The sequence below is a fragment of the Ovis aries genome, chromosome 7 (assembly GCF_016772045.2).
Source record: "Ovis aries strain OAR_USU_Benz2616 breed Rambouillet chromosome 7, ARS-UI_Ramb_v3.0, whole genome shotgun sequence".
In the NCBI taxonomy this organism is placed as follows: domain Eukaryota; kingdom Metazoa; phylum Chordata; class Mammalia; order Artiodactyla; family Bovidae; genus Ovis; species Ovis aries.
Window position 1 is genome coordinate 35,698,200 of NC_056060.1, and position 26,935 is coordinate 35,725,134.

At 49.4% G+C, this 26,935-nt stretch overlaps 1 protein-coding gene across 2 annotated transcripts; it reads right to left on the reverse strand.

Annotated features, from left to right (window-relative positions):
* Window positions 1-26,723, reverse strand: PLA2G4D (phospholipase A2 group IVD). 2 transcript variants are annotated; one of them, XM_042253023.1, is made up of 20 exons: window positions 26,582-26,723; window positions 22,055-22,127; window positions 21,723-21,859; window positions 20,600-20,731; window positions 19,905-19,945; window positions 19,475-19,517; window positions 18,125-18,179; window positions 17,660-17,790; window positions 16,612-16,722; window positions 16,445-16,482; window positions 16,137-16,272; window positions 15,668-15,804; window positions 13,841-14,063; window positions 6,031-6,148; window positions 5,574-5,711; window positions 5,234-5,341; window positions 4,911-5,102; window positions 4,473-4,639; window positions 3,577-3,763; window positions 1-2,022 (listed from the first exon to the last, which is right to left on the reverse strand). In XM_042253023.1, the coding sequence occupies exons 1-20, from the start codon at window positions 26,624-26,626 to the stop codon at window positions 1,796-1,798; spliced, it is 2,439 nt and encodes an 812-aa protein (XP_042108957.1). In that variant the 5' UTR covers window positions 26,627-26,723; the 3' UTR covers window positions 1-1,795. The 2 variants fall into 2 exon arrangements, with proteins under 2 accessions (XP_042108957.1, XP_060274583.1); XM_060418600.1 differs by lacking the exons at window positions 20,600-20,731; window positions 21,723-21,859; window positions 22,055-22,127.
* Between the last annotated feature and the right edge of the window lie 212 nt (window positions 26,724-26,935).

The window sequence follows — 26,935 nt, forward strand, 5'->3', positions numbered from 1 at the left end:
TAAACCTTCACATTTGTAGCTAATTTATTTTCAACAAAGGTGTCAAGACAATACAATGGGAAAAGAACAGCGTTTTCAACAAATGGTTTGGAAGAATTGGATATCCACTGGATATGCAAAGGAATGGAAATTGAGCTTCACACATATGCAAATGTTAACTCAAAATGGATCAGAGACCTAAATGTAAGAGCAAAAACTATAAAACCATTAGAAGAAAACATAGGTGTAAATCTCCATGACCTTGGGTTAGGCAATGGCTTTTTAAATATGATACCAAAAGCACAAGCAGTAAAAGAAAATAAACTGGAAATTACCAAAATCCAAAACTTCTGTGCTTCAGAGGATATCTTCAAGAAAGTGAAAAGACAACCCATGGACTAGGAGAAAAACCTTGCAAACCCTACATCAAATGAGAGAACACATAAAGAATTTTTCCAATTCAACAGAGACAAATAATCCAATTAAAATGGGAAAAAGATCCAAATAGATATTTCTCTAAAGAAGATATACAAAAGGCCAAAAAGTACGTTAAAAAATTCTTAACGTTGACACTACAAAAATGCATACAAGACACTACTTCACACTCACTAGGATAGTTATAATAATAAATAAAAGACAGACAATGACAAGATTTGGCAAAGGTGTGGAGGAAGCAGAATCCTCATACAATGCCGACAGGATTGCAAAATGGTGCAGCCGCTTTGGAAAATGGTCTGGCGCTTCCTCAAAAGATTAAACAGAAAATTACCGTAAGACCCAACTTCACTCCTAGGTATATATGCAGGAGAATCAAAAACACTGTCCACACAAAAAGACTGTACATGAATGTTCATAGCAGCATTATTTATAATAACCAAAAAAGCAGAAACAGGCCAAATATCCCTCAACCCATGAATAGAGTGTGGTATTTCTACACAATGGAGTATTATACAACCGTAAAAGGGATGAAGTTCTGACATCTGCTACAACATGGACAAATCTTGAAAATATTTTGCTGAAAGCAAACAGACATGAGAGGCCACATATGTATGACTGTATGATTCATATTGTAGCATTCCATTTATATGAAGTGTTTAAGCAAATCTAAAAGAAATGGAAAACAGATTAGGGGTCGCCTAGGGCTACAGTAGGGGTGGTTTTAGGTTGACAGTTAAGAGGTAATGGGTTTCTTTGGGGTTAATGAAAATGTTCTCAAATTGATGGCGGTTTCTTAATATTGGGGTGGCCAAAATGTTTGTTTGGGGTTTTCCATAAGATGTTATAGGAAAATTTGAATGCACTTTTTGACCAGCCCAGTATATAGTAAAAGCCACTGGATGCGTACTTTAGACGGATGAGTTATATGGTGTGGGGATCATATCTCAGTAATGGTGCTTTGAAATAGTATACACTGAGGAGGAGAAGGAGGAACGAAGGCAGTAACAGAAGCCTGTCAGGATGGACTGTGATTCCTGATACCCAGAGCCACCCCTCAGGCGGGCCCATGCCCTGCCCATCCCCACTCCTGGTCTGGCACCTCCACCTTGCACTTCAAATCCGTGCTGTTCAGGCATGAGAAGGACTGCCTGTGAATGTCTGGTTGGACCAGCTGTTCCTCGCAGTGGCCTGGTGGGGAGTTTGCTTTCAGCTCCTCTCAAACCAGCTCTGAAGGTAAGGAGAGCTCTGGGTGGGATGCAGGCCTGAGAGAATCCGGGAACTTCAGCCCCACAAGGGCTGTGCGCACTGTAGGTGGGCTGAGCCCTCGGCCCCTGGAGGGGTCAGTGAGGCCCTCAAAACCCGGGGCCCCTGAGAAGTCTCAAGTCTGCACCCTCGGAGGCCTGGCCTCTGGGGCCCGGCGCTTCAGAACGGTCCTCAAGGCCTGCAGGATGGTGTCCTGGCTGCTCTGTACATTGTAGTCACTGAGCTGCACCAGGCGGTCGAAGTCTTCCTCTTTGTAGGTCATGTTGAACATGGAATAGGGCGAGGTGACCCCAGTGAGATCTATCTGGCCAGCCGAGAGTTCTGCAGGGCCACGCTGGACACCTGGCCAGGGGTGGGAGGGGGTTAAGGACAGGGACTGGGGCCTCCACAGCTGGCAGGACTGTTCCTGCAGGCTGGGCACAGGGCTGAGCTGCTCCCCACTGAAGGGGCTCCATGCTTTCCTCCCAGCCCTGTGTCCTCTGCCCAGAACTCTGTGAGTGGCAGGATGCCATTTTGAGATATGAAGCGTGCCCTGCTTCCCACACTTCCTCACAGCATTGCATGTCTTCCACCCCCTGCTACCCACCTCAGCCTCAGGGATAAGGTGAAAGCAGCAGAAAAACAAAGTCCATTAGGTTAGTGAATGGTTTCTTAGAATTCATGATGGAAACAAACATCTGAAAACCAAAGGGTTTTTGCTTTGCAAGAAACAGTCTTTGCTGAGAAAGAAAGAGAATTCCAAGATATGGACTGAGCACATTAAGAGTAAAGCTGGAGCTTCCCTCCTGGTTCAGTGGAAAAGAATCTGCCTGCTAATGCAGTGGACATAGGTTCGATTCCTGGTCAGGGAAGATTCCACATGCTTTTGAGTAACTAAGCCCATGCACCACAACCACTGAAAGGCCCATGCTTCAGAACAAAAGACACCACTGCAATGAGAGGCCCAAGCACTGCAGCTAGAGAGTGGCAGCCCCTGTTGGCCACAGCCAGAGAAAAGCCTGTGCGGCATCAAAGACCCAGCACAGTCAAAAGTAGATAAAAACTATAAAAAACAAAATGAAAAGAGTAAAGCTGGGGGATTTCCTGGGCTTCCAGTGGCTAAGATTCCTTGCTCCCAATGCTGGGGGCATGGGTTTGATCCCTGGCCAGAGAACTAGATTCCACAACCCACAGCTAAGACCTGGCACAGCCAAATAAATAAAAAACATTTTTTAAAAAGAGTAAAGCTGGAAGCTTCAGAATTATGGCGGGAACTGTTAATAGAAAGCCAAAAACATGTACAAATGCAGAATTTGACTTTCACATCAAAAGGTCATAAAACTCTGACCATTTGGTGGGAGGCAAGGGTTGGAGGGAATGTGATTAGAGTTCAGATTTCAGGCACCCTGGAGTAGAGGCTCAGTTCCCTCAGAAAGGACCCCAGAAAGGGCTGCAGTAGAATGATAGAGAGGCCAGCTGTGATCCTAGACAGGCTTAGGGGAATCTAAGAGAGAAGGGACTGGGGTCTCTCTTTCCTAGCTGTCCAACCTGGGGGGCCATTAGAAAATCCTTCAACTGGTAGCAGTTGGGGAGGTGACAGTGTGGGGATTCCCACATTCTGCTCCCACCCCTCCCACCCGGCCCACAGACTAGGGAGCAGAGCCCAGGTATAGTGAGTGGCATCAGGGTAGCGGAGGCTAACTGAGCCTGGGGTCATGACAAAGGAAGCGCAGCCCAGTGACTCTGCAGGGATCTGGGCATGCGCCACAGGCCAGGGTTCTGCCATGTCCCACACTGGGTTGGACAAGCTTAAGACTCTCCTCCCTCTGCTGGCCACAGGGGCACAGGGGAGCCCAGGTCAGTGCCTGTGAGGAGCAGATTGCCAGGCTGTTAGTAAGCGGGGTGGGGCTGCCTCACCGGGGGCTGAGTGGTCCTTGAAGGAGGCATTGACCAGTGGGAAGTGCAGCAGGACAGGGGCGTCGGGGCAGGCAGGGTCTGAGAAGAGATGGCACTCCCGGGGCTGGCGTCGGTCCTCGGGGCTGGGCTCCACGCGGGGGAATGGCAGCCCCCGGGCCCGGAAGTCCAGCTCTGTCTGCTGCAGCACCTGGTGGGGCAGCGGGACCCAGAGACAGCACCGACTACTTCCAGGTCATCCTATGTCAGCACTCTAGAAACTGCTAGTACAGCTCCAGCCCAAACAGACTGCTTAGGGCAACCTGGTTTTGTCCTCCTCATGGCCCAGTCAAGCTAAGTGGTGCCTCAGAGGGAGGCGAAGGAGCCAGGCGGTCTGCAGTATTGTTTGGCTAGAATATTTAGGTGGGATACAGTCCGAGCACCCCCATCCCCATTTGGGATTGCTGTTCTGGCTTATTCACTCTCAGAGCCTCAAGTAAGCCTCTGTAAGACTTCTGTCTCTCAGCCCTACCCGCCCCTGTCCCCTCCTCCCTGCTCTTCCTGCCTCCTGCCCTTCCCCCCGCCGACCCCACCCCCACCCCCGCTGCCTTCCGCAGAGTCCCGGGGAGGACCCAGGGGGATGGATGTGGACAGGCCAGGCTTTCCTCTCACCTCTGTCTAGCGCTTCCTATTGGGGGCGGGCATGATGAGCTTCCTCCCACCCCCACCCTCTGTCTACCATTCCTGGGAGCCCAGGGCCCCAAGCCCTTTCCCACCCTGGCAGGAGCCTGGGAGTCAGAGCCTGTCACCCCTCCCCTCTCCTTGGCAACATAGAGAGTCTGGGTCAGTGGCCCTCTGCTCTCCCCTGGAGTGTGGCCTGGCTGGGCAGAGGGTCTGGGGTCCCCATTAACCAGCAGTACCTCAAAGGGCGAGGATAGAGAGTAGTCGAAGGAGATTATGAGGTCCAGCCTGCGGCCTGGCCGGAACATGGAGGGACAGCTGGTGTTGATGAAGTAGCCGGCATCCACCAGGCAGAGCTGGGGCTCCTGCGGGGTCAGCTGGTTGGGAGAGGAGTCTGGCCGGCAGTCTGAGGGGGGAGGCAGCAATAGTCAGGAGCAGCCACTCCGACACAGACCAACCACTCCCCTGCTTCATCCTGCATTTGCCTCCACATCCCCTTCTTACCTCTGTGTCAGTCCCTGAACGCATGTCATCTGAGCCTTTGGCAAGACCTTTTCCAAGCCATGCCCCAGAAGTGGATGCTGGGACCCCCAAGACCCCTGGTAGCCCCAGCCATGGTCCATCTCCACCTGGGAGCCAAATCTTGTTACCTGGAGACACATGGCACTGGCCCTTACCTGCCCAGGTGGTGAAGTCTTTCTGGGCACAGTAGTCCTTATGCATCTGGAGGCCCCGGAGGAAGTTGGAGCTGTGCTGGTAGAGTGGTCGGCTCGTCAAGAAGCCTTTAAACGTCTGGGCCAGTGCTGTTCCGGGCTGCATCCACAAGGCCTCTGGCCATGAGGAGGTCCCCGAGGAGGCAGGGGGCACCTCTGAGCCCAGAGAAATAGATGTTGGTCCAGTGACAGGCTTGGAAATGCCTGGCCCTGCCTGATCCTGATTGTGCTCCCATCCCGACCCTGCAGCATCAGAAGGGGAAGCAGCCTCACTCCAGGCTCCTTACCCAGGTCCCTGATCTTGTCCCGGATGTGCTGCCTCCAGGTGTCACCTGAGCTGGTGAGGTCGTACCAGGCGTCCAGCAAGTTCAGGGAGAAAATGTTGCTCCAGATACCTGCAGGCCAAACCCCTAAGAGAGTCAGCCTCAGCACTCTGAACCCTCAGCAGTCCCCGCCCCTTGGGTATGGTTGGAGAAGGAGTGGGGAGCAGGCTGCCCCCACAAGGCCCTTCCCCACAACCCAATATCCGCCCTCACTAGGGGCTCTTCCCAGAACTGGGTACAGGGGTTACGATCAGACAGGCCTGGCCAAGGGACGTCCAGGGCCTTCAGAGTGACAACCCCTCACCTTCCAGAAAGCAGATCCGGGACTCAGGGAGCCTCTTCATCAGCCGCCCCATGAAGAACTCAGAGCCGAAGAGCTCAGGAGGGACAAAGACTCCATACTTCAGGAACCCGACCTCATAGGGGGAGAACTCAACCCACTCTGAGGGGGCAGGAGCAAGAGGCAGGAATGAGAGGACAGTGGGCTTGGGAGGAGGGGGAGATCTGACAAGGGCCAAAGACACAGCCCCCCAGCAGGCCTCAGCCTCCTGCCGGCCCGACTGACTCTTGCGCTGACCCCTCCCCCACTCAGCCTTTGTCTACATCCTCAGCCACCACAGCCCTTGCCCCATACAGAAAGCCCTGCCGCCTGGCCCATCAGCCTATCCGCACCACCGTCCTTCCAGGCGGTGGACCATCTGTGCATCATGAGCGTGTGTGCGTGTGTTGGAGGACGCAATGGACAGGACTGAGAACGGTACCCTTGAAGTCCAGGGTCTGCAGATTGTTCTCTTTGACACTGAGGCTCAAGTAGAGGGGCAGAGGGTTCTGGCCCCGCTCCAGCGCAGCTCTCTGTCCTGACAGCTTCTGATCCACCACCTGGGATGCAGGCATGAAGGCCAAAGTGAGGTTGGGAGCACCCTGGTGACAGGGTGGGGGTACAGGCTGGGGGTTTGGGTGACATGAGTGGGCACATGATGCAATTCCCACTCCTGCCCCTGGGTTTGAGCAGCCCCACATGCAGGGTTGCCATGTAGGGCCTTGCAGGTTGTGAGCTGCATATCTGCAGAGTGCCAATCACAGGGACCACAGTGTCAACAGTGACAGCCATCCCTGCATCCTATGGTGCCAGTGGCCCATCCTTATGAGTTAGAGGGTGGAGGGGCCATGGATCCTCTGTCTCTCTCTCTCACACACACACCCCCTCCCACCCACCCACCCACCCACACACACAGAGCTTTCTACAAAGGACTCAGCAATCCCCCTTCAGTGTGCATTGTTAGCTTTGCCAGGGGCTGTCCCTTCTAGGTAAACCTGGACCCAGTTCAACTTTTAGCCCCTCTCAAACACACCCCTGACATCCTCACCTCCCCTCATCTCCTCTGTCCCTGTTTTGCACAGTATAAGCTGTACCCCACTCCTTATCCTTGCCTTCTGCTTCTACTTTTCTCTCCAACAGAACTCTGGCAAGGATTGTGGCTTGCCTGTTGGGGAGGCCTCCAATGAGCCTCACTGAATTCTAGCGGAACAGAAGGGTCTCCTTCTATCCCAGACCGAGATGCAAATATGACTCATCTCAAGCCTCAGCAAGGGTATTGGTGGTGGCTGCCTGGAGCCCCACCTGGGGAAGGATCCTGCCACCACAAGCCCTGGGCTGTTTCTTATGGATTGGTACATGCACCACGAACACACCATCTCTCAGGCTCTCAGAGCTGTAGGGCTGAAGGTTGTCCTGAGCAGCTACACCTAAGAGGTTCCTGCCCCGCTGTATCTACCTCTATCATCAGATTTACCAGAATGTGTGAGACATACAGATTGCTGGGTCTCTTCTGAGAATCAGCAGAAGCCACTTAGGAATTTGGCTTTTGTAAACCTTCCCAGGTGATTCTGATGATCAGACAGGTGTGTATCTAGCCCAGTCCAGTCAACAAGGAGTCCTGCTCTTGCACTGATGACAAAGCCTCAGCACACCCCACATGCTTCCCTATCTTCACAGCCCTCTGATGGAAGCCCATGAGCTCTAGGGCTGCAGTTACTGAACCTGTATACCCCAACTACTGAAGCCCGCACACCTGGAGCATGTGCTCTGCAACAAGAGAAGCCACTGCAATGAGAAGCCCGTGCACTGCAATGAAAAGAAGCCCCCCTCGCCACACCTGGAGAAAGCCTGCACAAAGCACTGAAGACCCAGCGCAGTCACAGATAAAAATAAATACAAATAAAATCATTAAAAAATTATTTTAAAAAGCACACAATCAAGGTGAGCTTTAAGAGACAAAGCATGATGACTAAGGAAAAAAAATATTCGAAAAGCATTCATATTGGGACAAAATTTTTAAAACTGCACAGGTGCTCATTCAAAGGGATGCACTGTCATTCAATAATACCACAAGGATTTTTATTCTTGTGAGCAATAATAAAAAGACTAATTTGTAGGGAACAAGGTATAAGGAAGGTTGAGAAGTGTTTGCAAACGAGACTCTCAACCAGGGCTGAACATTCTTGCAAACGAGATGTTCTGCCCAGTGTAGGGAATAAGGTATAAGGAAGGTTGAGAAGTGCTTGCAAACGAGACTCTCAACCAAGGCTGAACATTCTTGCAAATGAGATGTTCAGCTAAGAATCCTATTTGTTCCCGTGGGAAAAGAACATTTCTTGCACACAAGGATGTTTCTCTGATTCCTCAAAAGGAACAGACCCAGGGACAAAACGGATTCTAAGTAGATAAGGAAGTTCCCCAAAACAAAGTCTTAGCTGCAGTAAATAAGTTAAGGTAAAGGTTATCTCGCCCTGCGCCTGTGCACTGTACAGTCGCTGAATCATAGTGCTTGGCAACTTGCCCTGTAGATTGTTGTGCAAGGGATATAAAATAAAGCAGCTGTAAGAAGCAAGGAGTTAAAGTAAAAAGATTCAAACCACTCTGCAGTGTTGGTGTTTCATTCCATCACCAGCACTAATTACGTTTGTCTTTTAAAAAATTACTACAAACTACATAAAACCATGCATTAAGTCATTTCTGGAGGATCAAATGGTAATTAAATATGTCTTCTTAACAGCCTAGAATCAAACTTCACTTTCTAATACCTCAAAAAGTACGCTGTTAAAACAAGCTTTCCCTACCTATAGTAATTAATTGTTGACACCAGGCAGAAAAGTCAGTTAATAAAACACTGTACCCTCAAAACCAAACATGAACTTAAACAGTAGAGCCAAAGAATACATAGGATATAGTAACAAAATAAAAATGTTTCACGTAACTATGTTAATTTTATAAATTCCATGCCATTTCAACAAAAATCCCAACAATATAAATTATGAGACTGGGCTGGCTGATTCTATTATGTATGTAGAAAGGCAAGGCACCAAAAGTAGCCAAGATAATTCTGAGATCCAAGGTGGGGATAAATTTGCCCAATCAGAAAGTGAGATTTATCACAAAGATAGTTACTAAACCAGTGCAGGATTAGCACCGGGATCAAGACTGAGTCCCATTAGAATGGAATAATGTGCTCAGGAAAAGCCCCACAGATGTATGAGCTACTGCAGATTCATGCTGACACAGGACAGAAGTAGGATGTAGATCAGTGGGGATAATAAGTGATATTGGGGGAGTCTGCTATCCATGTGGAAAAAAAGAAAATTGAATTTCTACTCACATAATACCTGAAGATAAATTCTGGGTAGATTAAAGCCCTAACTGTGAAAAAGAAAGATGCAAAACTCATGTAAGAATATACAGAAAGATATTTCATAACTTTAGGGGAGGAAAAGATTTCTCAAGAAAGCTCTAAAAGTACAAACCATAAAGGAAAAGAATGATACATTGGACTATATTGAAACTATGCATCAAAGTCTATTAGAACGGATAATGATTAATATCCTGGATTTATAAGGAATTCCTATAATATAATATTTAAAATAAAATATTATTGGAAGTGGTCAAACAAGAGATGGCAAGGGTGAACATCAACATTCTAGGAATCAGCGAACTAAAATGGACTGGAATGGGTGAATTTCACTCAGATGACCATTATATCTACTACTGCGGGCAGGAATCCCTCAGAAGAAATGGAGTAGCCATCATGGTCAACAAGAGTCCAAAATACAGTACTTGGATGCAATCTCAAAAATGACAGAATGATCTCTGTTCGTCTCCAAGGCAAACCATTCAATATCGCAGTTATCCAAGTCTATCCCCCAACCAGTAACGCTGAAGAAACAGAAGTTGAACAGTTTTATGAAGACCTACAAGACCTTTTAGAACTAACACCCCAAAAAGAAGTCCTTTTATTATAGGGGACTGGAATGCAAAAGTAGGAAGTCAAGAAACACCTGGCGTAACAGGTAAATTTGGCCTTGGAATGCGGAATGAAGCAGAGCAAAGACTAATAGTGTTTTGCCAAGAAAATGCACTGGTTATAGCAAACACCCTCTTCCAACAACACAAGAGAAGACTCTACACATGGACATCACCAGATGGTCAACACTGAAATCAGATTGATTATATATTCTTTGCAGCCAAAGATGGAGAAGCTCTATACAGTCAACAAAAACAAGACCAGGAGCTGACTGTAGCTCAGATCATGAACTCCTTATTACCAAATTCAGACTCAAATTGAAGAAAATAGGGAAAACCGCTAGAACATTCAGGTACGACCTAAATCAAATCCCTTATAATTATACAGTGGAAGTGAGAAATAGATTTAAGGGACTAGATCTGATAGATAGAGTGCCTGATGAACTATGGAATGAGGTTCGTGACATTGTACAGGAGATAGGAATCAAGACCATCCCCATGGAAAAGAAATGCAAAAAAGCAAAATGGCTGTCTGGGGAGGCCTTACAAATAGCTGTGAAAAGAAGAGAGGCGAAAAGCAAAGGAGAAAAGGAAAGATATAAGCATCTGAATGCAGAGTTCAAAGAATAGCAAGAAGAGATAAGAAAGCCTTCTTCAGGGATCAATGCAAAGAAATGGAGGAAAACAACGGAATGGGAAAGACTGGAGATCTCTTCAAGAAAATTAGAGATACCAAGGGAACATTTCATGCAAAGATGGGCTCAATAAAGGACAGAAATGATATGGACCTAACAGAAGCAGAAGATATTAAGAAGAGGTGGCAAGAATACATGGAAGAACTGTACAAAAAAGATCTTCACGACCCAGATAATCATGATGATGTGATCACTAATCTAGAGCCAGACATCTTGGAATGTGAAGTCAAGTGGGTCTTAGAAAGCATCACTACGAACAATGCTAGTGGAGGTGATGGAATTTCAGTTAAGCTCTTTCAAATCCTGAAAGATGATGCTGTGAAAGTGCTGCACTCAATATGCCAGCAAATTTGGAAAACTCAGCAGTGGCCACAGGACTGGAAAAGGTCAGTTTTCATTCCAATCCCAAAGAAAGGCAATGCCAACGAATGCTCAAACTACTGCACAATTGCACTCATCTCACATGCTAGTAAAGTAATGCTCAAAATTCTCCAAGCCAGGCTTCAGCAATACGTGAACCATGAACTTCCAGATGTTCAAGCTGGTTTTAGAAAAGGCAGAGGAACCAGAGATCAAATTGCCAACATCCGCTGGATCATGGAAAAGCAAGAGAGTTCCAGAAACACATCTATTTCTGCTTTATTGACCCTGTCAAAGCCTTTGACTGTGTGGATCACAATAAACTGTGGAAAATTCTGAAAGGGATGGGAATACCAGACCACCTAACCTGCCTCTTGAGAAACCTGTATGCAGGTCAGGAAGTAACAGTTAGAACCAGACATGGAACAACAGACTGGTTCCAAATAGGAAAAGGAGTACATCAAGGCTGTATATTGTCACCCTGCTTATTTAACTTATATGCAGAGTACGTCATGAGAAATACTGGACTGGAAGAAACACAAGCTGGAATCAAGATTGCCGGGAGAAATATCAATAACCTTAGAGATGCAGATGACACCACCCTTATGGCAGAAAGTGAAGAGGAACTAAAAGCCTCTTGATGAAAGTGAAAGAGGAGAGTGAAAAAACTAGCTTAAAGCTCAACATTCAGAAAACGAAGATCATGGCATCTGGTCCCATCACTTCATGGGAAATAGATGGGAAACAGTGGAAACAGTGTCAGACTTCATTTTTTTTGGGCTCCAAAATCACTGCAGATGGTGACTGCAGCCATGAAATTAAAAGACACTTACTCCTTGGAAGAAAAGTTATGACCAACCTAGATAGTATATTCAAAAGCAGAGACATTACTTTGCCGACTAAGGTCTGTCTAGTCAAGGCTATGGTTTTTCCTGTGGTCATGTATGGATGTGAGAGTTGGACTGTGAAGAAGGCTGAGCACCAAAGAATCGATGCTTTTGAACTGTGGTGTTGGAGAAGACTCTTGAGAGTCCCTTGGACTGCAAGGAGATCCAACCAGTCCATTCTGAAGGAGATCAACCCTGGGATTTCTTTGAAAGGAATGATGCTAAAGCTGAAACTCCAGTACTTTGGCCACCTCATGCGAAGAGTTGACTCATTGGAAAAGACTCTGATGCTGGGAGGGATTGGGGGCAGGAGGAGAAGGGGACGACAGAAGATGAGATAGCTGGATGGCATCACCGACTCGATGGATGTGAGTCTGAGTGAACTCCGGGAGATGGTGATGGACAGGGAGGCCTGGCGTGCTGCGATTCATGGGGTCGCAAAGAGTCGGACACGACTGAGCGACTGAACTGAACTGAATATTTAAAAGGTGCATTAAATAGAAAAGGATTTGAGTAGATAATCAATGCAAGAGCAAGCTCCAATGACAAATATACTTGAAAATGTTGCCTCATTAAAAATCAAAGAAATGGAAAGCTACAATAAAATATCCTTTCATGCCCATAAAATGGACAAACATTTAAAAGTGTGAGGATCATGTAGAGAAAAAGAAACTATAATACACTGGTAGTGAGAGTGTGAATTAACACAACCCTTTTGGAGAACAATTTGGCAATAGCTTAGGAAAGTTGAAGATACACTACCCAGTGGCCTAACACTTCCACTACTGGGTATGTATTTTCAAGGCTTAGAGAATTTTGAACACAGGGGTACAAGGAGACTTGTATAAAACCATTGTGCAATTAATATTGCATTTTCCTTAAGGATGTATATATTTTAATAAAAGTATATGTAATAAAGGTAGATCTAAGAAAATACAAAGGTTTGTGAGATACATGTTATGTATAATATAAAGCATATAGGTTACAGGTATGTATGTGATAATAAATTCAGGATGGTGGTTAAATCTGGGGGTGGGAGGGAAATGGGGCTGGAGCGGGGTCCACAGGGAGCTTTGGCTTTTTCTGTAACATTTCATGTCTTAGGCTGATTAGCGAGATCCTGCATATTCCTTATATTATTCTTTATGGTTTATGTATTTTCTTAGGTCTGAAAATTATTGTAAAAAACACTTATTAGGATTTTATAATAAATATTTTTAACTAATAAAAAATAAGAATGGTTGGTAATTTCCAAATAGCATTTTGCTTGCCAACAAGAACAAAATTTAAAGAAAAAATTGAAAACAAATTCACTTTTTGGTCGTTTACATGATAATCATTTTTGGTCAAATGCTTGATATCCAAAGATAAGAAAGGTAAGAATCTTTCCTCTGCTAATATATTTGATAGTAATTTTTTGTTACACATAGTAAAATACTTTTTGTGTTTAGTCACTTCAAAAGCTTTAAGAGAAACTATAAGGGGTAAAACAAGAAAAAACAACTTCACAATTTTTTTGTGAATAAATAAAAAAAAAGAATCCTGATTTTAATCATTGTATCAGTTAATGTAAGATCCAGAAGTTGACTTACTAAGCTTTTTTTTTTTTCTTTTTTTAAAGAAGCAAGGTATAAAAAATTTTTATATGCTCAGTTTTGTCTTACTGGTGTTAGGATCACAGTAAAGAAATAGATTTGCTGACACTTAATTCTCACGGCCTGGCATGCTACAATTCATGGGGTCACAAGGAGTCGGACACGACTGAGTGACTGAACTGAACTGAACTGAATGCTTACCCTATGCCAAGGCACCAACAGTGCTCAGAGCCACCCTGTGAGGTAAGTACTGTTCTCATTGTACATATGAGAAAACTGAGGCACAGAGAGGACAACTTGCCTCAGAACACATAGCTAGTAAGAGGCCCTAGAACTAGAATCCAGGAAATCTGGCCCCACAGTGAGTGCTTTTAACACTATCCTGAAGTGAAGAAGAACACATTTCATGTTACAGTATAAATAAACAGCTGTTCCAAAAATCTCACTGACTCAATCACAATGGTTAACTGACTTTGGCACTAACTGGTCTCGAACTCTTGGGAGATCCAGAAATTTCTGTTTAATGGTAATTAATTGAAGACTAACCTGACTCAAAAAGTCAGCATTCCAGAGTTGGCAGACACTGAGGTACAGAGGTCTGGCTGTTCCCATATCCTTTAACAATGTACTGGCCTTTCTTTCCCAACAGGAAAGGCACATGGGCCTCAGCTAGCTGCAGGGCTGCCCCCACCCCACCAGTGCACACACCCTCCACCTCACATGCACAGGTGCCCTACCTGACCGTGCAGCATGAACTCCAGCACCAGACCCCACAGGTCCACAAAAGTCGTGATGTGGCCCTGCTCAGCCCGCTGCTCCAGCTCCCGGCGGTAGCTGGCCAGGCACTCAGGAGAGAAGGCCTCCAGCTTACTCTTGGCCAGGTGCTCCCGGACATGACTGATGGGTCCCTTGAGGTCCTTCTGTGACCACTCAGGGTCCCCATACAGATGGGCCATTGTCCTGAGAAAACAAAGGAACATTACAGTAGGAGACCAAGGCTCAGCATGGTTGCTGCAACTCCAATTTCCATTCTCTGACTTCTCCCAACATGTGGTTCCTGCCACCAAACCCTGCCTGTCTGGGAGCTATCTCAGGGTTTTCTCTCCTTGGTTGGCACTGTCCAATATAGAGTGTGAGCCACATATGTAATTTACATTTTCCTAGTGACTACATTTTTTTAAAAGTAAAAAGAGACCTGAAAAAATTAATTTTAACAGTATATTTCATTTAATTCAGTATCTAAACATTATCATTACAGCATGTAATCAATATTTAAATTAATATAAATTTATATTTTTTTAACTGGTTTTCAAAACTCACTGCACATTTTATAACACATCTCAATTTGGACTAGCCACATTTCATGTGATCAGCAACCACATGTAGCTACTGTATTGTACAACACAGCTATAGGCCCTACTCCTTTCTTTATATGTCTGTCCTGAAGCCCTTTAAGACACTGCTTGTCAACAGCTGTCACCTAAACTCCTCTGAGGAGTTTACTCATCTTTTACTCCTTAAAATCACATTTCAATAAGACTCAAAGGAATGAATCTCCAACAGTGAGAAAGTCTCACTTCATCATAGGCAGAGTGGGGTATCAGGAGGCAATGCTACCTTTAGGTAAAAGAACATCTTGTGACCTACATTTTATCCTCTATACTATAGAGTTGTGAGAGCTGGATGATAAAAAATGGCTGAGTGCTGAAGAATTGATGCCTTTGAAATGTGGTGCTTGAATAGACTCTTGAGAGTCCCTTGGACAGCAAGGAGATCAAACCAGTCAGTCCTAAAGGAAATCAACCCTGAATATTCATTGGAAGGACTGATGCTGAAGATGAAGTTCCAATACTCTGGCCACCTGATTCGAAGAGTTGACTCATTAGAAAAGACCCTGATGTTGGGAACGATTGAAGGCAGGAGGAGGAGGAGACGACAGAGGATGGGATGGTTGGATGGCATCACGGACTCAATGGACATGAGTCTGAGCAAACTCTGGGAAATGGTGAAGGACAGGGAGCCTGGCGTGCTGCAGTCCATGGGGTCCAAATAGTCGGACATGACTGACCCACTGAACAACAATAGGGACAATAAGGGAGACTACCACAGAGAGTGTTGTGAGGATAAAATGAAGTAACAACCAGTAAAGAAAAAAGAGCTACCAATGTGGAGTTCCTGATATGTGTCAGATACTTGGGCTGTCCCACTCTAATCCTATGGTGTTTGTGCTATTATTATCCCCATTTTGGATGTGAGTCAACTAAGAATCAGAGGAAATAAGTTGCTCAGAGTCACTTAGTCAGTAAGTAGTGTTGCAGAAACTCAAAGCCAGCTCTTTCCAGATCAGCCAACCTACGCCTATTCAGTAGCATGGAACGGATGTCCTCCCATGCCTTACTCATGGCAGGACCTCTGATTGTCTATTTCCTCCTTTTCGAGAAAGCCATTTGGCACCCATCAGCCCATACCGCTTGGCTTCCCTGCAAAAGGGTCCCATTGATGTCCTCTTCATTTCCCCCTGGAGCCTGATCATCTCTGCTCTTCCAAGTCCCCAGGGCCCTCACCATGTAGAGCCTGAGATGCCACTGAAGTAGGTCACACAGTCCAGAAGGCCTAGCTTCTGCAGGGCCAACAGGTGGCCGTAGAGAGAGGTCATGGCCCGGGCACCTCCTCCTGTGGCCATGATGCCTACAACAGGGACCTGGGTTGTACACAGACACAGGTTGGCTTAACAAGAACAGGGGTGGAGTGGCCCCCTGCCCCCAGGGATGGGACCTAGTGGGCAGGGCCTAAAGGGTTCAGGATTAGAGCCAGCACCTGCTTCTTTCTCTCCAGCAAGTAATAGCTCTCAGCCCTGGACAGGTCCCCAAAGAGAATGTCCCCAAACAGAGCTTCCCCATGCCCAATATCTCTCCCCCACATGCCCATCCCCCAGTCTCTGTGACTCAAGTATCTGGAGAGGGCACAGCAGTCAGGAAGTCCCTTAGGGCCAGTACAAGGTGTCTGCACCCACGTCCCTCTACCCCCACAGACCTCATCTTCCTGCAGCTCTCCATCCAGCTGCAGGGCCTGCTTCAGGGCCTTGGCCACCACCTGCTTCCTCCTGCTCAGGAAGGCTCTTTCCTCCACACACAGATCGAAGCCCAGGTGTACAGCCAGCTCCTCAGGGCTGGGGTGGTATAGGAGTCAAGGGTCAGGGGGCACCTGCATAGCTCAGCCACTGGTTGGTGAAGCCCACAATGACTGCCGAATAAACTCCCTGCTCCCAAGACTATTCTTTATACCACTCTCCCCGACTCCTGTGACTACCCCGGTCTTCCATGTATATGAATGGCCCTTACCGGCTCTCAGCCTTGAGATGCAGCTTCACTCCTGAGGCCTGAAATCAGAGCAAGAGGCCCTACTCAGATTGTCCTAGACCCTGAGGGGAGTGTGGGTATCTCCTGGGGGATTTGGCTCCCCCATCTTTGTTCTTACTGACACTTCCCATCTAGCCGAGGCCACTTACGTTTGTAGCAGGCACGTCAATGGTCACCTCCTTCCCCATGGCCAAGGACCTCAGGGGCACAGTGAGGTGCCCAGCTGAGCTGCCTGAGTTCCAGCCACTGCTTATAGAGCTCTGGAAGAAAACTTTGTTCATTCATTCATTTACTCAACAAATCCTTACTGTGTATCTAGACAGTGATCCAGACAGATATAAGCCCCCCTCCGATAATAAAAAGATAATTACAATATTTATAATTATTGTAATTGTAATAATTACACAAATAACAGCTAACTGAATTATTTTGCTATATACCCGAAACTAGCACAATATTGTAAACCAACCATACTTCAATTATTATTCAATTAATAATAATTACAATAGCTTATCTTTTTTAGTATATCAATGGCTAAGAGTTATTTATTATTCTAACTGAATCATACGCACGAATCTACCAAGGAACAGGTAACAAACTTATGTTGCTAAGTATCGTAAAGGAAGTAAGCACTGTGCTGTGACAGAGAAACCAGAGGGCTGTGTGAAGTCCACTTAAGACGGGAGGATCAAGGAGGGCCTCCGGAGAGGTGCCATTTGAGCTGAGATCTAAAAGAGCAGGAGGAGGGGGAAGTAGACGAGGGAGAAGAGGAGTGGGCAGCCTTGAAAAGAGACACGGGGGGACAGGGAAAGCACTTGGGGTGCTGGAAAAGCAAGAAGAGACAAACATGGCTGGAGCATCATGAATGAGGGACACGTGGAAGAAAACGAGTCTGCAGAGGTGTGTAGGGGCCAGGTTATGCCGGGCCTGTGGACACAGACGTGGGATTTTATTCTAAGAGCATTGTCGGAGGAGCCGTTAAAGACTTTAAACAAAGATTGACCTGGCATAGCCCCCATGCCCAACCGAGGTCCTTGGCCATCCTCCTTGTGTGCCAAGGGCATAGTGCCTAACTAGGGGAGGCTGATAAGGCCACAGGGGCCTGACCTTGTCAGGGGGATGGCCAGAGACAGGCCTGCAGCAGCTGGAGCTGGCCCAAGGCTGGGGTTGGCAGGTAGCTCCAGAGCCAAGACCTACCCTCAGGCACCCACTCAGCTCGGCCTCTTGGGCTGCCATGTAGTGGAAGCAGAAGGTAGAGGCTGTGCCCAGGGCAGATGTCTGCGTGTCCTCATACGAGCCCTTCAGCACCAGCTCCAGCTCATCCTGATCTAGGGAGAGAGAGGACAGACAAGCACAAGGAAACAAAAACCCAGAACCCCAGCTAGGATCCAGGAAACCAGCAGTACTGCCCCAGACATGGGGAGGCTGAGTGGCTGCACCATGGCAAGCAGCATTCTGGAAAGAGCTCTGCCCACAATCCCCATGGGACTCCCACCTCCTGTGACATGCTTTCCCCTAGTTCAGGGGGGACTCTAACGCCCAGAGGAGCTCCGTTGCCCTTGTGCTGTGTGTGCAACCTCCTGCTGTGCAGGTTCCCCAGCCACCCCCATCCACCCCCCACATTCCAGGCGGAGGCCAGACCTTGTCCTGAGCAGATCTCACCTGCAGCCACAGCCGTGCTGACGACATGGACATCCAGGCGTGACAGCTCTCGGGCCTGGGGCAGACCACATTGTGGACAGGGGACTCTGCAGGGGAAGCTGAGGTCCCCTCAACCTCACCCCCTGAGCCCCACTATCCCAAATCCACTGCATCCAGAACCAGAAGTGGAACCGGATGCAGAGACCTCTCACCCTACCTCTGGTCCCAGAGCAGCCAGGAAAGCCCCATCTCCACCGAGCCTCCTACATTTGCCAGACTTCTGACATCTCTGAAAGCCCCCCTAGCCCTCAGGCCCAGTTCTTTCTTCTCTTTCTCTGCAGACTCAACCTGGAGGAGGCATTCTATTATAACTGCTCCCAAATAGTATTATGCAACCTGCCAGTCTGCAGGATGATGGAGTGGGTCAGAGAAACAAAGCTTTAACATTTTAGCCCCTGAAACATCTCCTGACTGTCCTCCAGTTGACTGCCTTGCCAAGGGAGTCTGCTGCATTCTCTCTGTTACGCCTGCCAGCTGGAGCCCACAGCCCACTGGCCTCTCTTGTAGAACTGCTACGTTGACAGTGTGTCAGTGGGCTCCATCACCTCAGATGAAGGACAGCTGCCTCAGGTGTGGCTCTTTACAGGGCATTTGAAAAAGTAATACCAGCCCATCAAACAGACACTCGCAGGACCCTGAGGGTGGGTGCCCACTTCAGTTCTGAACTCCAGTGGCCTGACTCACCGCAGGCAGGGCCTGGCCTGGCTCCCAGGTCAGGGCTGTATTGCCTGTTGGGAGCTTTGCTTTGAGTAGAAAGTTTCTAATCATCGCTCACCACCCATTCCTGTCCACTGCAGCTCTGTGAGTTTACGTGTTTTAGGAGAGCTGACTAGGACCCTCCACTGTCCTGGAGAGGAGCTGGTTGACCCCTGACTCTATTTCACGGCTCCCAGTTTGGAAGCACACCACCCTGGAAAAGCCCTCTGAGGCTTGTTACCTGAATTTTCACAGCCTGAGTCCCTGGCCTGGCCTGCCAGTCTTCCTCGCCACCTTCAGGGCTAACTATGAACTCATTACACATGACTAAACACCATCAGCCTAAAATTCCCCGAAAGCTCCCTCAGAACTCCTCTCAGCAGGGCCTCGGCCTCCCCTCTCTCCAACTGCCCTTTAGGCCCCTCCGAGCCCTGCAGCCCCAGGTGACCACCTAGCAGGAAGGCCAGGCAGTCTTACTGCAAAGTCCTGTCCTCCCCTCCCCCCTCTGGCCACCCCCAACCCCTACCCTACACCTCTACCCTGGTGTCTGTTCTGGGGTCCCTCCCTCAGCCTCCTTGCTTCCTGTTCCCACACAGGTGTGGGGAAGGTGGTTACCACAAGCACATTGTTGGTGATGAGGTTTTCCGGGCGGTCTGACCTGGAAAAATCAAACCATCTGGAGTGCGGCCTTGCAAAGGCCAATGCTTCCTGCACTGACATTCCCCTCCCATCTCGGGCTGCACCCAGATGGGGCCTCCTTGAGTGACAAGGAGGGTTCTCTGTGTCCTGGATATGATTCTTCGGGGTGCGGGGAGATGCTTCTGAAGAGCAAAAGGCGGGGAGGGAGGAGGAGAGTGGGGCAGAGAAAATACCGCCTTCCTCATTTCATTTCTCTAATAAGGTCCCCCCACCCTGACTGGCAGGGTGGGAGATGAGGACCAGCACATCCAGACTGGAAAGACCAGTGGGAAGATCTGGATCAAGGGCATTATCCTCAGGAGAGCCTTGTCCTGAGACACTCCCTGGGCTGGGTGGTAGCACTCACATTTTCTCAATCAGGAACTCCACGTCCAGCTCCTCCGGTCCCTGGAATTAAAGATGAACCAGTTGCCAACATGATCACGTGTCTTTAGAGTCGGCACAGCTCCTTTTCGTGTGTCGTCTCATCATTTCAAGCCGCCTCTAAGGGAGGCACGGTGTTACAACAGCTCCCATTTAACAGATGAGGAAATCAACTCTTAGGGAAAAATGGGCTACCTGCCCAGGCTACCCACAGCTGGCAAGGCTGAAGGGGAAGACAAGGGACACAAGCCTAAAGAGGCTTGAAGATGCCAAGGGTTCATTTCATCTTCCTCTCAAGGGGGACCAACCCCAGAACTCTGGCTTTGCCTGCTGGCTTTGCCTGCTGCAAAAAGAGCACAGACCATCACGCAGGCCTTGGGAGGGTCAGAGCAGTGAGCAGGAGTGATGAGCCCACACCCCCTGAAGAGCTGGGCACACCCAGCTGTGTTTGTGGCACATGAGGAAATTTTCACATCATCCCAAACCTTCCTTCCCTGTAGAAGATTAGAATCCTTGATTAAGTGATTCAGCTGATAATAGTCAAGTTAAGCCTCTCCTTTCCTATTAAAATGAGAAAATCTCTGGGAAGGGCCTGGCAGCATCTCAATAGACAGGAGAAACTACGCAAACTCCTCAGCCTGGAGCTGAGAGGTGGGGCCGGTAGGGACCCCCACCCACCTGGGCGCACAGGGAGAAGGTCTTCCGGAGCAACCTGCCAGGGAGGACTTCAGAGACATCATAGAGAACCTTGAACCAGGCGTCATCCTGCGTGACTGTGTCCTCATCATAGAGGGTCAGCTCCAGAATGTTCTAGGGACCCGAGAACAGCAGCTTAGCACAGTATTAACTCATAGTGTGGCTCACAACTGCTGAGCCCTTACTTGACACTGAGGGCAAGAAAAGATTATTATGCCTCCATGCTTTTTACTTCAAAATAAAAATAAAGGTAAAGCCTGAAAGTGGTTAAAGGAAATCAGCAAAGTTCTTAACTTACCCCTGTTAATTTTTGTTTTTATAAGAAATTAAATTCTTTCAAAGAGTTTCCCCCATCCCAGTTCCATGCCTGCTTTGCTGGTTCCCAAGGCAATGGCACCCCACTCCAGTACTCTTGCCTGGAAAATCCCATGGACGGAGGAGCCTGGTAGGCTGCAGTCCATGGGGTCGCTAAGAGTCGGACACGACTGAGCGACTTCACTTTCACTTTTCACTTTCACGCATTGGAGAAGGAAATGGCAACCCACTCCAGTGTTCTTGCCTGGAGAATCCCAGGGACAGGGGAGCCTGGTGGGCTGCCGTCTATGGGGTTGCACAGAGTCAGACACAACTGAAGCAACTTAGCAGTAGCAGCAAGGCATGGTAGGTCCCAGGCACTTACTGGGAGTCTTCCATACGTGATCTCATTTAACCTCAAACAACCCAGTCAGGAGGGCTCTTATGCCTCCACTCCATAGACTGGCTTTGGGAGGACCATCACCTTGCTGTTCACATATCCTCTCGCATACAGTACATCCTGGCTGGAGCACACAGACACCCCATTCCCCAGGTCTCTGCCTAAGCCCCACAGAAAGGTGTAAAAGTGAAAGTGAAAGTGAAAGTGAAGCTGCTCAGTCGTGTCTGACTCTTTGCAACCCCATGGACTGTAGCCCACCAGGCTCCTCTGTCCATGGGATTTTCCAGGCAAGAGTACTGGAGAGGACTGCCATTTCCTTCTCCAACAGAAAGGTGTGCTCCACCCCAAAACATTTGTGTGTGTGGTACAACCTGTCCTCAGATGGGTGGCCAGGGATACTCTGACCTTCACCTTGACCTCCCCCTGGATCAGGAAAGTGAAGGTCTCGTTCCACACAGGATGACTGGAGTTGGTAACTGTTTTGGTCTTAAACTTCGTTCCAGGTGCGGTTGGCAGCTGTAGGATCACATAGGGGTCTGCCTCGCTCACTGCCAACATCAAGGTAGCCATTGTGAGAGAGAATTCCTCACATCACTCTCCAGGAGCCTCACCAGGTTCCTCCCAAGATCCCTGTAGCCACTCTGGGCAGCCCAGCCCAGCCCAGCCCCTAGGCACTTGCCTGGGCCTTTCTCTTAGGACCCGGTCAACCCCACCTCCCTAGAGCCCAGTTCACAGTTACTCACACAGGTCAGCCCAGCCCAGGCCCCGTGCCTCCAGGACCTTCACGGTGAGCCGCCAGCAGGTAGAGGCCTCCCTCTGGAGAGAAACAGACCACCGAGTCCCTCCTGCTCAGGCACGAGCCCCACTGATCAGTACCTGAGATGCTTACTGATGCTGCCAGGCATTGCGGGGCCAAACAGCCTTTGCCTACCACTGCCCTTGGGGCTGTGGCTGTCAGAGAATGGCAGACCTCAAAGCGGGTAGAATTTGTGGGAACCCTTCCCTTCAGGGGCAGGATTGAACAGTATACGGAAGAATGCAGGAAACAAAGGGCCAGGGGATGCCCACCTTACTAGACATGTCAGTTTGGGGTCAGCCACCCCCAGAGCTCCCAGGAGGGCAGCCCCTTGGTGAAGCATGTGACCCGGCTGCCCAGTGTCCCCCCAGCCCTCTGGAAAGGAAGTGGGCATGTGACTCCAGGAGGCTGAGCCCCAGGGGCCCAGTGCTCCCTCATGGCCTCAGGTACAAACCCTTTCTTGGGTGTGAATTGGGGAATTCCAAGAGCATCAGGCTGTTACCGTGTGCAGGGGGCAAAATGTATTAAGACGACGTATGTTAGTCGCTCAGTCGTGTCTGACTGTTTGTGACCCCGTGGACCTTAGCCCGCCAGGCTCCTCTGTTCATGAAATTCTCCAGACAAGAATACTGGAGTGGGTTGCCAGTTCCTGTTCCAGTTAAGATGACGGTGAGGCCATATCAGCCCACATACAAGCCCAATGAGATCAGAAAAGAAACTGAAAGGGCAGAAGCTCCGAGGGGCCAAGAAGATGAGCAGAAGTAGGTGGCAGGAAGAAAAGCAAAGGGCCGGTGGGGTGTGGCTGAGTCCTGCCCAGGGACAGGGCCCTTTCGGAGGGGTTGGGGGCGGGTATCCTCAAACCCCTACCGCTGAGGTCCTTGGCACTGCTGCCATCTAGGGGGCCACTGGGTTTCTGCTCTTCCCGAGGCCCCACTGGGTAGGTTTTCCTGGGCACCCTGCACATGTTTCTTATGATAAGACCCTGCCATCTGAGGCAGAGGTGACCCTGTGCTTGCAGGGTCAGGAGACATCGCTGTGATGAAACTAAAGCTCTTTCCTGTGCTGCCTCCTCCCGCCGCCAGTCCCTCTTCTGCGCATGTGATCCAAAAGTCTTGGCTCCTGCCGGGAGTCGTCTCTGCCCTGTGTGGGTGCTCCTAGCCCAGGGCTGGCTCAGCGTCCACGGGACAGGCTTTCCATGCCCCACAGAGAGGCTTAAAGGACAATTGGCCACAGCAAAGTCAATCAGGCTTGTGCCCCTGGGTCCTCAGTTCTCCCTGTCCTGTGGCTTCTGGCTGAATGTGTTTGTCACCCTAGTCAGCTCTCTGGCAGAATACACATGACCCTCCCAGCAAGGTAGACTGGTTTCTCCCTTCTTGGGGATTAGTGGCAGCAGTGACATCCACAGGCCGTAAGCCAGAGGTTGTAATTGACAGGGATTTAGTGACTTTTTAGACACCTGGCTCCGCTTCCTCTGCACACCAATTCCATCACCATTCACTGCAGAGAAGGTGCAGGCTGAGACCTTGGTTCCTGTGAGGAGTTGTGCTCCAATGCCCACTCCATGCTGGGGAGAGGCAGAGGCAGCCCCAGGCCCCCCGATTCTCAGGGCCACAGCCTGTGGGCTGCTCTAAAGCCACTTGGGGCTACTAAGAAGCATCCCAATTGCTTGCTTTCCAGCCAGCCACCCTGCCCAATTTGGATGTTGCTGCCCATTTTCCCCTCTGTCACTGAGAGCCTCTCAACCTCAGAAAGCCCACCATTCCCCAGAGGATCTCTTTTCTAGGGTGAAACTCCATTCTCTTCGCCTCTGAGTGTCACTAATACAGCATCTGGAGGATGGGCTGAAACAGTCACTACAGTGACTGGTCATTGCTAGGGTAGGAGAACAGAGTGATCAAGGCAGGTGTCCAGCTCGACTGTCTGAATCTAATCTGCTTACTCGCTGTGTGACCCAGGACGAGTCGCTAAACGTCCCGGTGCCTCTGTTTCCTCATTGTAGTAGGACTAATAACAGTATCAACCTGACACAGTGCTTTCAGGCTGAATGTGTTAATGCCTGTAGAATGCTTAGCAAAAAAGTAAGCAGTTTCTAGACAATTGTTATTACTATTAATATTTATTAAGTACTTGTTATGTTTATGTTTCTAGGAGCTATACTAAGCATACTACATATTCAAACTCAGTTTATTCTCCTGACAGTTTGTAAGATAGCTCTCTCATTTCATAGATGAGAGTACTGAGACTCAGCAAGGTTGACTTGCCCTAGGTCACAGAGATAGTAAGTGACATGGTGATTTTGTCACAAAGTTGTGTCTGAGTCTTGCGACCGCATGGACTGTAAGGAGCCTACCAGGCTCCTCTGTCCATGGGGTTCTCTAGGCAAGAATACTGGAGTGGGTTGCCATTTCCTTCTCCAGGGGACCTTCATGACCCAGGGATTGAACCTGGGTCTCCTGCACTGCAGGCAGTTTCTTTACTGACCAAGCTACCAGGGAAGCCCCTGGTAAGCAAGTGACATAGTTAGGAGTCAAACCCAGGCCTTCAAGGCCAGAGCTCACAATCCGTAAGAAGGTTCTTAGGACTTTACATTTTTGTAAAACCATGCAGATTTCCCCCTCTGCCCTGTGGATATCTAAACATTAGAATTTCATAGATTTGTTTTAGACAAATAGGGTTATTGAGCCAACTAACACGTTAACTAATAGAAGTCTTTTCTCCCAAGTGTTCTGGGGCTTCACCTTCCCTGTTGAAAGACCCTCCCTCCTGGACTACTTTGTTCACTAAAGACTGACAATGGACCTTTCTGGAGGGTCTCCTGTAGGGCCGTGGCCCAGCTTCCTATAGCATCCTGGGAGTGCCTCCTTATTGAGAGTCCTAGACACCCTCTCTCCCCCTGCACCGTGACCCCAGGGCCTCCTCCACGTCTCAGTGCTGGCCCTGATCAAGGGAGATTGAGGGGCGCTGGAGTTCCCAGACCAGGGTCCAGAGGACCTATGACAATGAGGTCTTCAGCTGGGAGAGACAAATGAGCAGGCTGCCTTTTCTCCCTGCCAGCAGCCAGTAACCTGCCTATGGGAGGCTGGAGAGACCGGGAGTGGGAGCTGCAGGCACAGGTTCCTTAACCTTCTGAATCAGGCTGAGATGATGCTCCCGAACCACACAATTGGCCCATCCCAGAGCAAGTCCTGGATGCCCCGGCCTGCCCCACCAGCCACACTCCTGCTGCCAAGGCAGGCTCCAGTTTCCCCTTCCACCAGGTAAGAGGTGGGGTGGGGCAGCCGCTGAGGCTTGCCTGCCCCTGGAGCCAACTTGAAGGCCTTGGGGATTCAGCCAGTCCCAGGACCGTCAAATAAGACGCTTCCCAGGTGTATTGGTAGAATCAGGCTCCCAAGGCCTCTGAGCCAGTTTTGCCCCCTGGGCTGTGCCCAGAGAATGCAAGGGTGGAAGAGAAGGATGTCCAGCCTTCTTCAGGGAGATGAGGAGGAAAAGGGGATGCTTCAGACACCTCCACTGCTGGGCCTGGGGCTCAGGGTCCTATTGGAGCCCAGCCCCTCCACCTTCCTGCTCCTGTAGCATGAGTCCCCCTTAGCCCACATTAGGGCATTTCCACTAATGTCTGCCTTGGGAAGGGTCCTCCAGATCTCAGGCTGACATGGGCTGGGATAGCAGGTGTCCTGGGATGAAAGGGTCCCCCTCTGTCTTTTCCAGGAGTCCCTGGTGCCTGGCCTACTCCGAACAAATCTTCAGGAGCATCAGTCTAGAGCTGCTTACCTAGCTGTAACTCAGGCCTGGATCTCAGGGCCAAGCTCCAGAAGCCTGGCCAGCTCTTGAATGAGATAAATGCCCCTGGACAGTGAGCTTGGCATCCTTCATGGCCACTTTCTGGGGCAGCAAGGGACACCTGAGGAGCTAGTCCTTCTGGCCTGGGTCTGTAGCAAAGATCGAGGAATCTGGGCTGAGGGAAAGCACCTAGTGGGGTGAGAGCAAGCAGTTTGTAGGCCTCTTTGGCCTTGTTGCAGCCTCATAGCTCTTGGGCCTGGCAAATAATTTGAGGGTGGGGATTTGAGTCAGCATATCTCGTGAGATGCACAGGTGGTTCCTGGGTTCTGGCCAGATCCAGGAAGCCCACTGCCTGCAGAAGTAGGCTGCGGACCTGGTGAGGTCTTCTGTGACACACAGCCAAGGTGTTCTCTGATGTGGTGTGTGAGCCTTCGGAGGAAGGAAGGGGTGGGGCTCTAAGGGGCTGCTGCCTGGTCCTTCACCCATCCCACCCACCTATTATCCCTAAACACAGATTCCCTCACCTTCTGCCTTCCTCCTCCAGTCTCTGCCTAGGCAGAGATGCCAGGTCTGGGACCCAGCCCCTCCCCAGAGACCAGAATCAGCTTGGTTTCAGCTGTGTCAAACTCTTTAGATGCACCCTGGCTCCAAGCCCTGCCCTGAGTAATGCCAATAGGCTCGGTGGCATTATTACCTGGTGAGGATGGCCAGGTGGTCCCCTCGGTGTCAGTCTCTCCATGCTGACCCTTTGGCTCCACTCCAGGCCCAGCCAAGATGCCAGCTCCCTGGCTGGCTGGCAGCAACTGCTCCAGTGGGATGGGACTGACTGTGAACCTGCCAGCCTTGAGGAGCAATGATTCTATAGGGAGCCTGGGCCCCACCTCCAGGTCACTCCCTCAGCCCAGCATCTTCTCCTCTTCCTCTGGAGGCTGAGTCAACTCTCTTCTCCAGAAACTTCTGGCAGGGCTCCTGAACCTGCAGGTGAAGCATCCCTTCCAGACCTGGGGTGTCAGGATACCAAAGAAAGGGCAGGCTAGCAGCCAGGAGC

Coding starts and splice junctions, on each gene's coding strand:
- PLA2G4D (XM_042253023.1), bottom strand. CDS start 26,626: ATGGAGAGACTGACACCGAGGGGACCACCTGGCCATCCTCACCAG. Junction 19,946..20,599: donor CCTTCTCCCTGTGCGCCCAG/GTGGGTGGGGGT, acceptor CTTTAATTCCAG/GGACCGGAGGAGCTGGACGT. Junction 16,483..16,611: donor TTGACGTGCCTGCTACAAAC/GTAAGTGGCCTC, acceptor CTCTGATTTCAG/GCCTCAGGAGTGAAGCTGCA.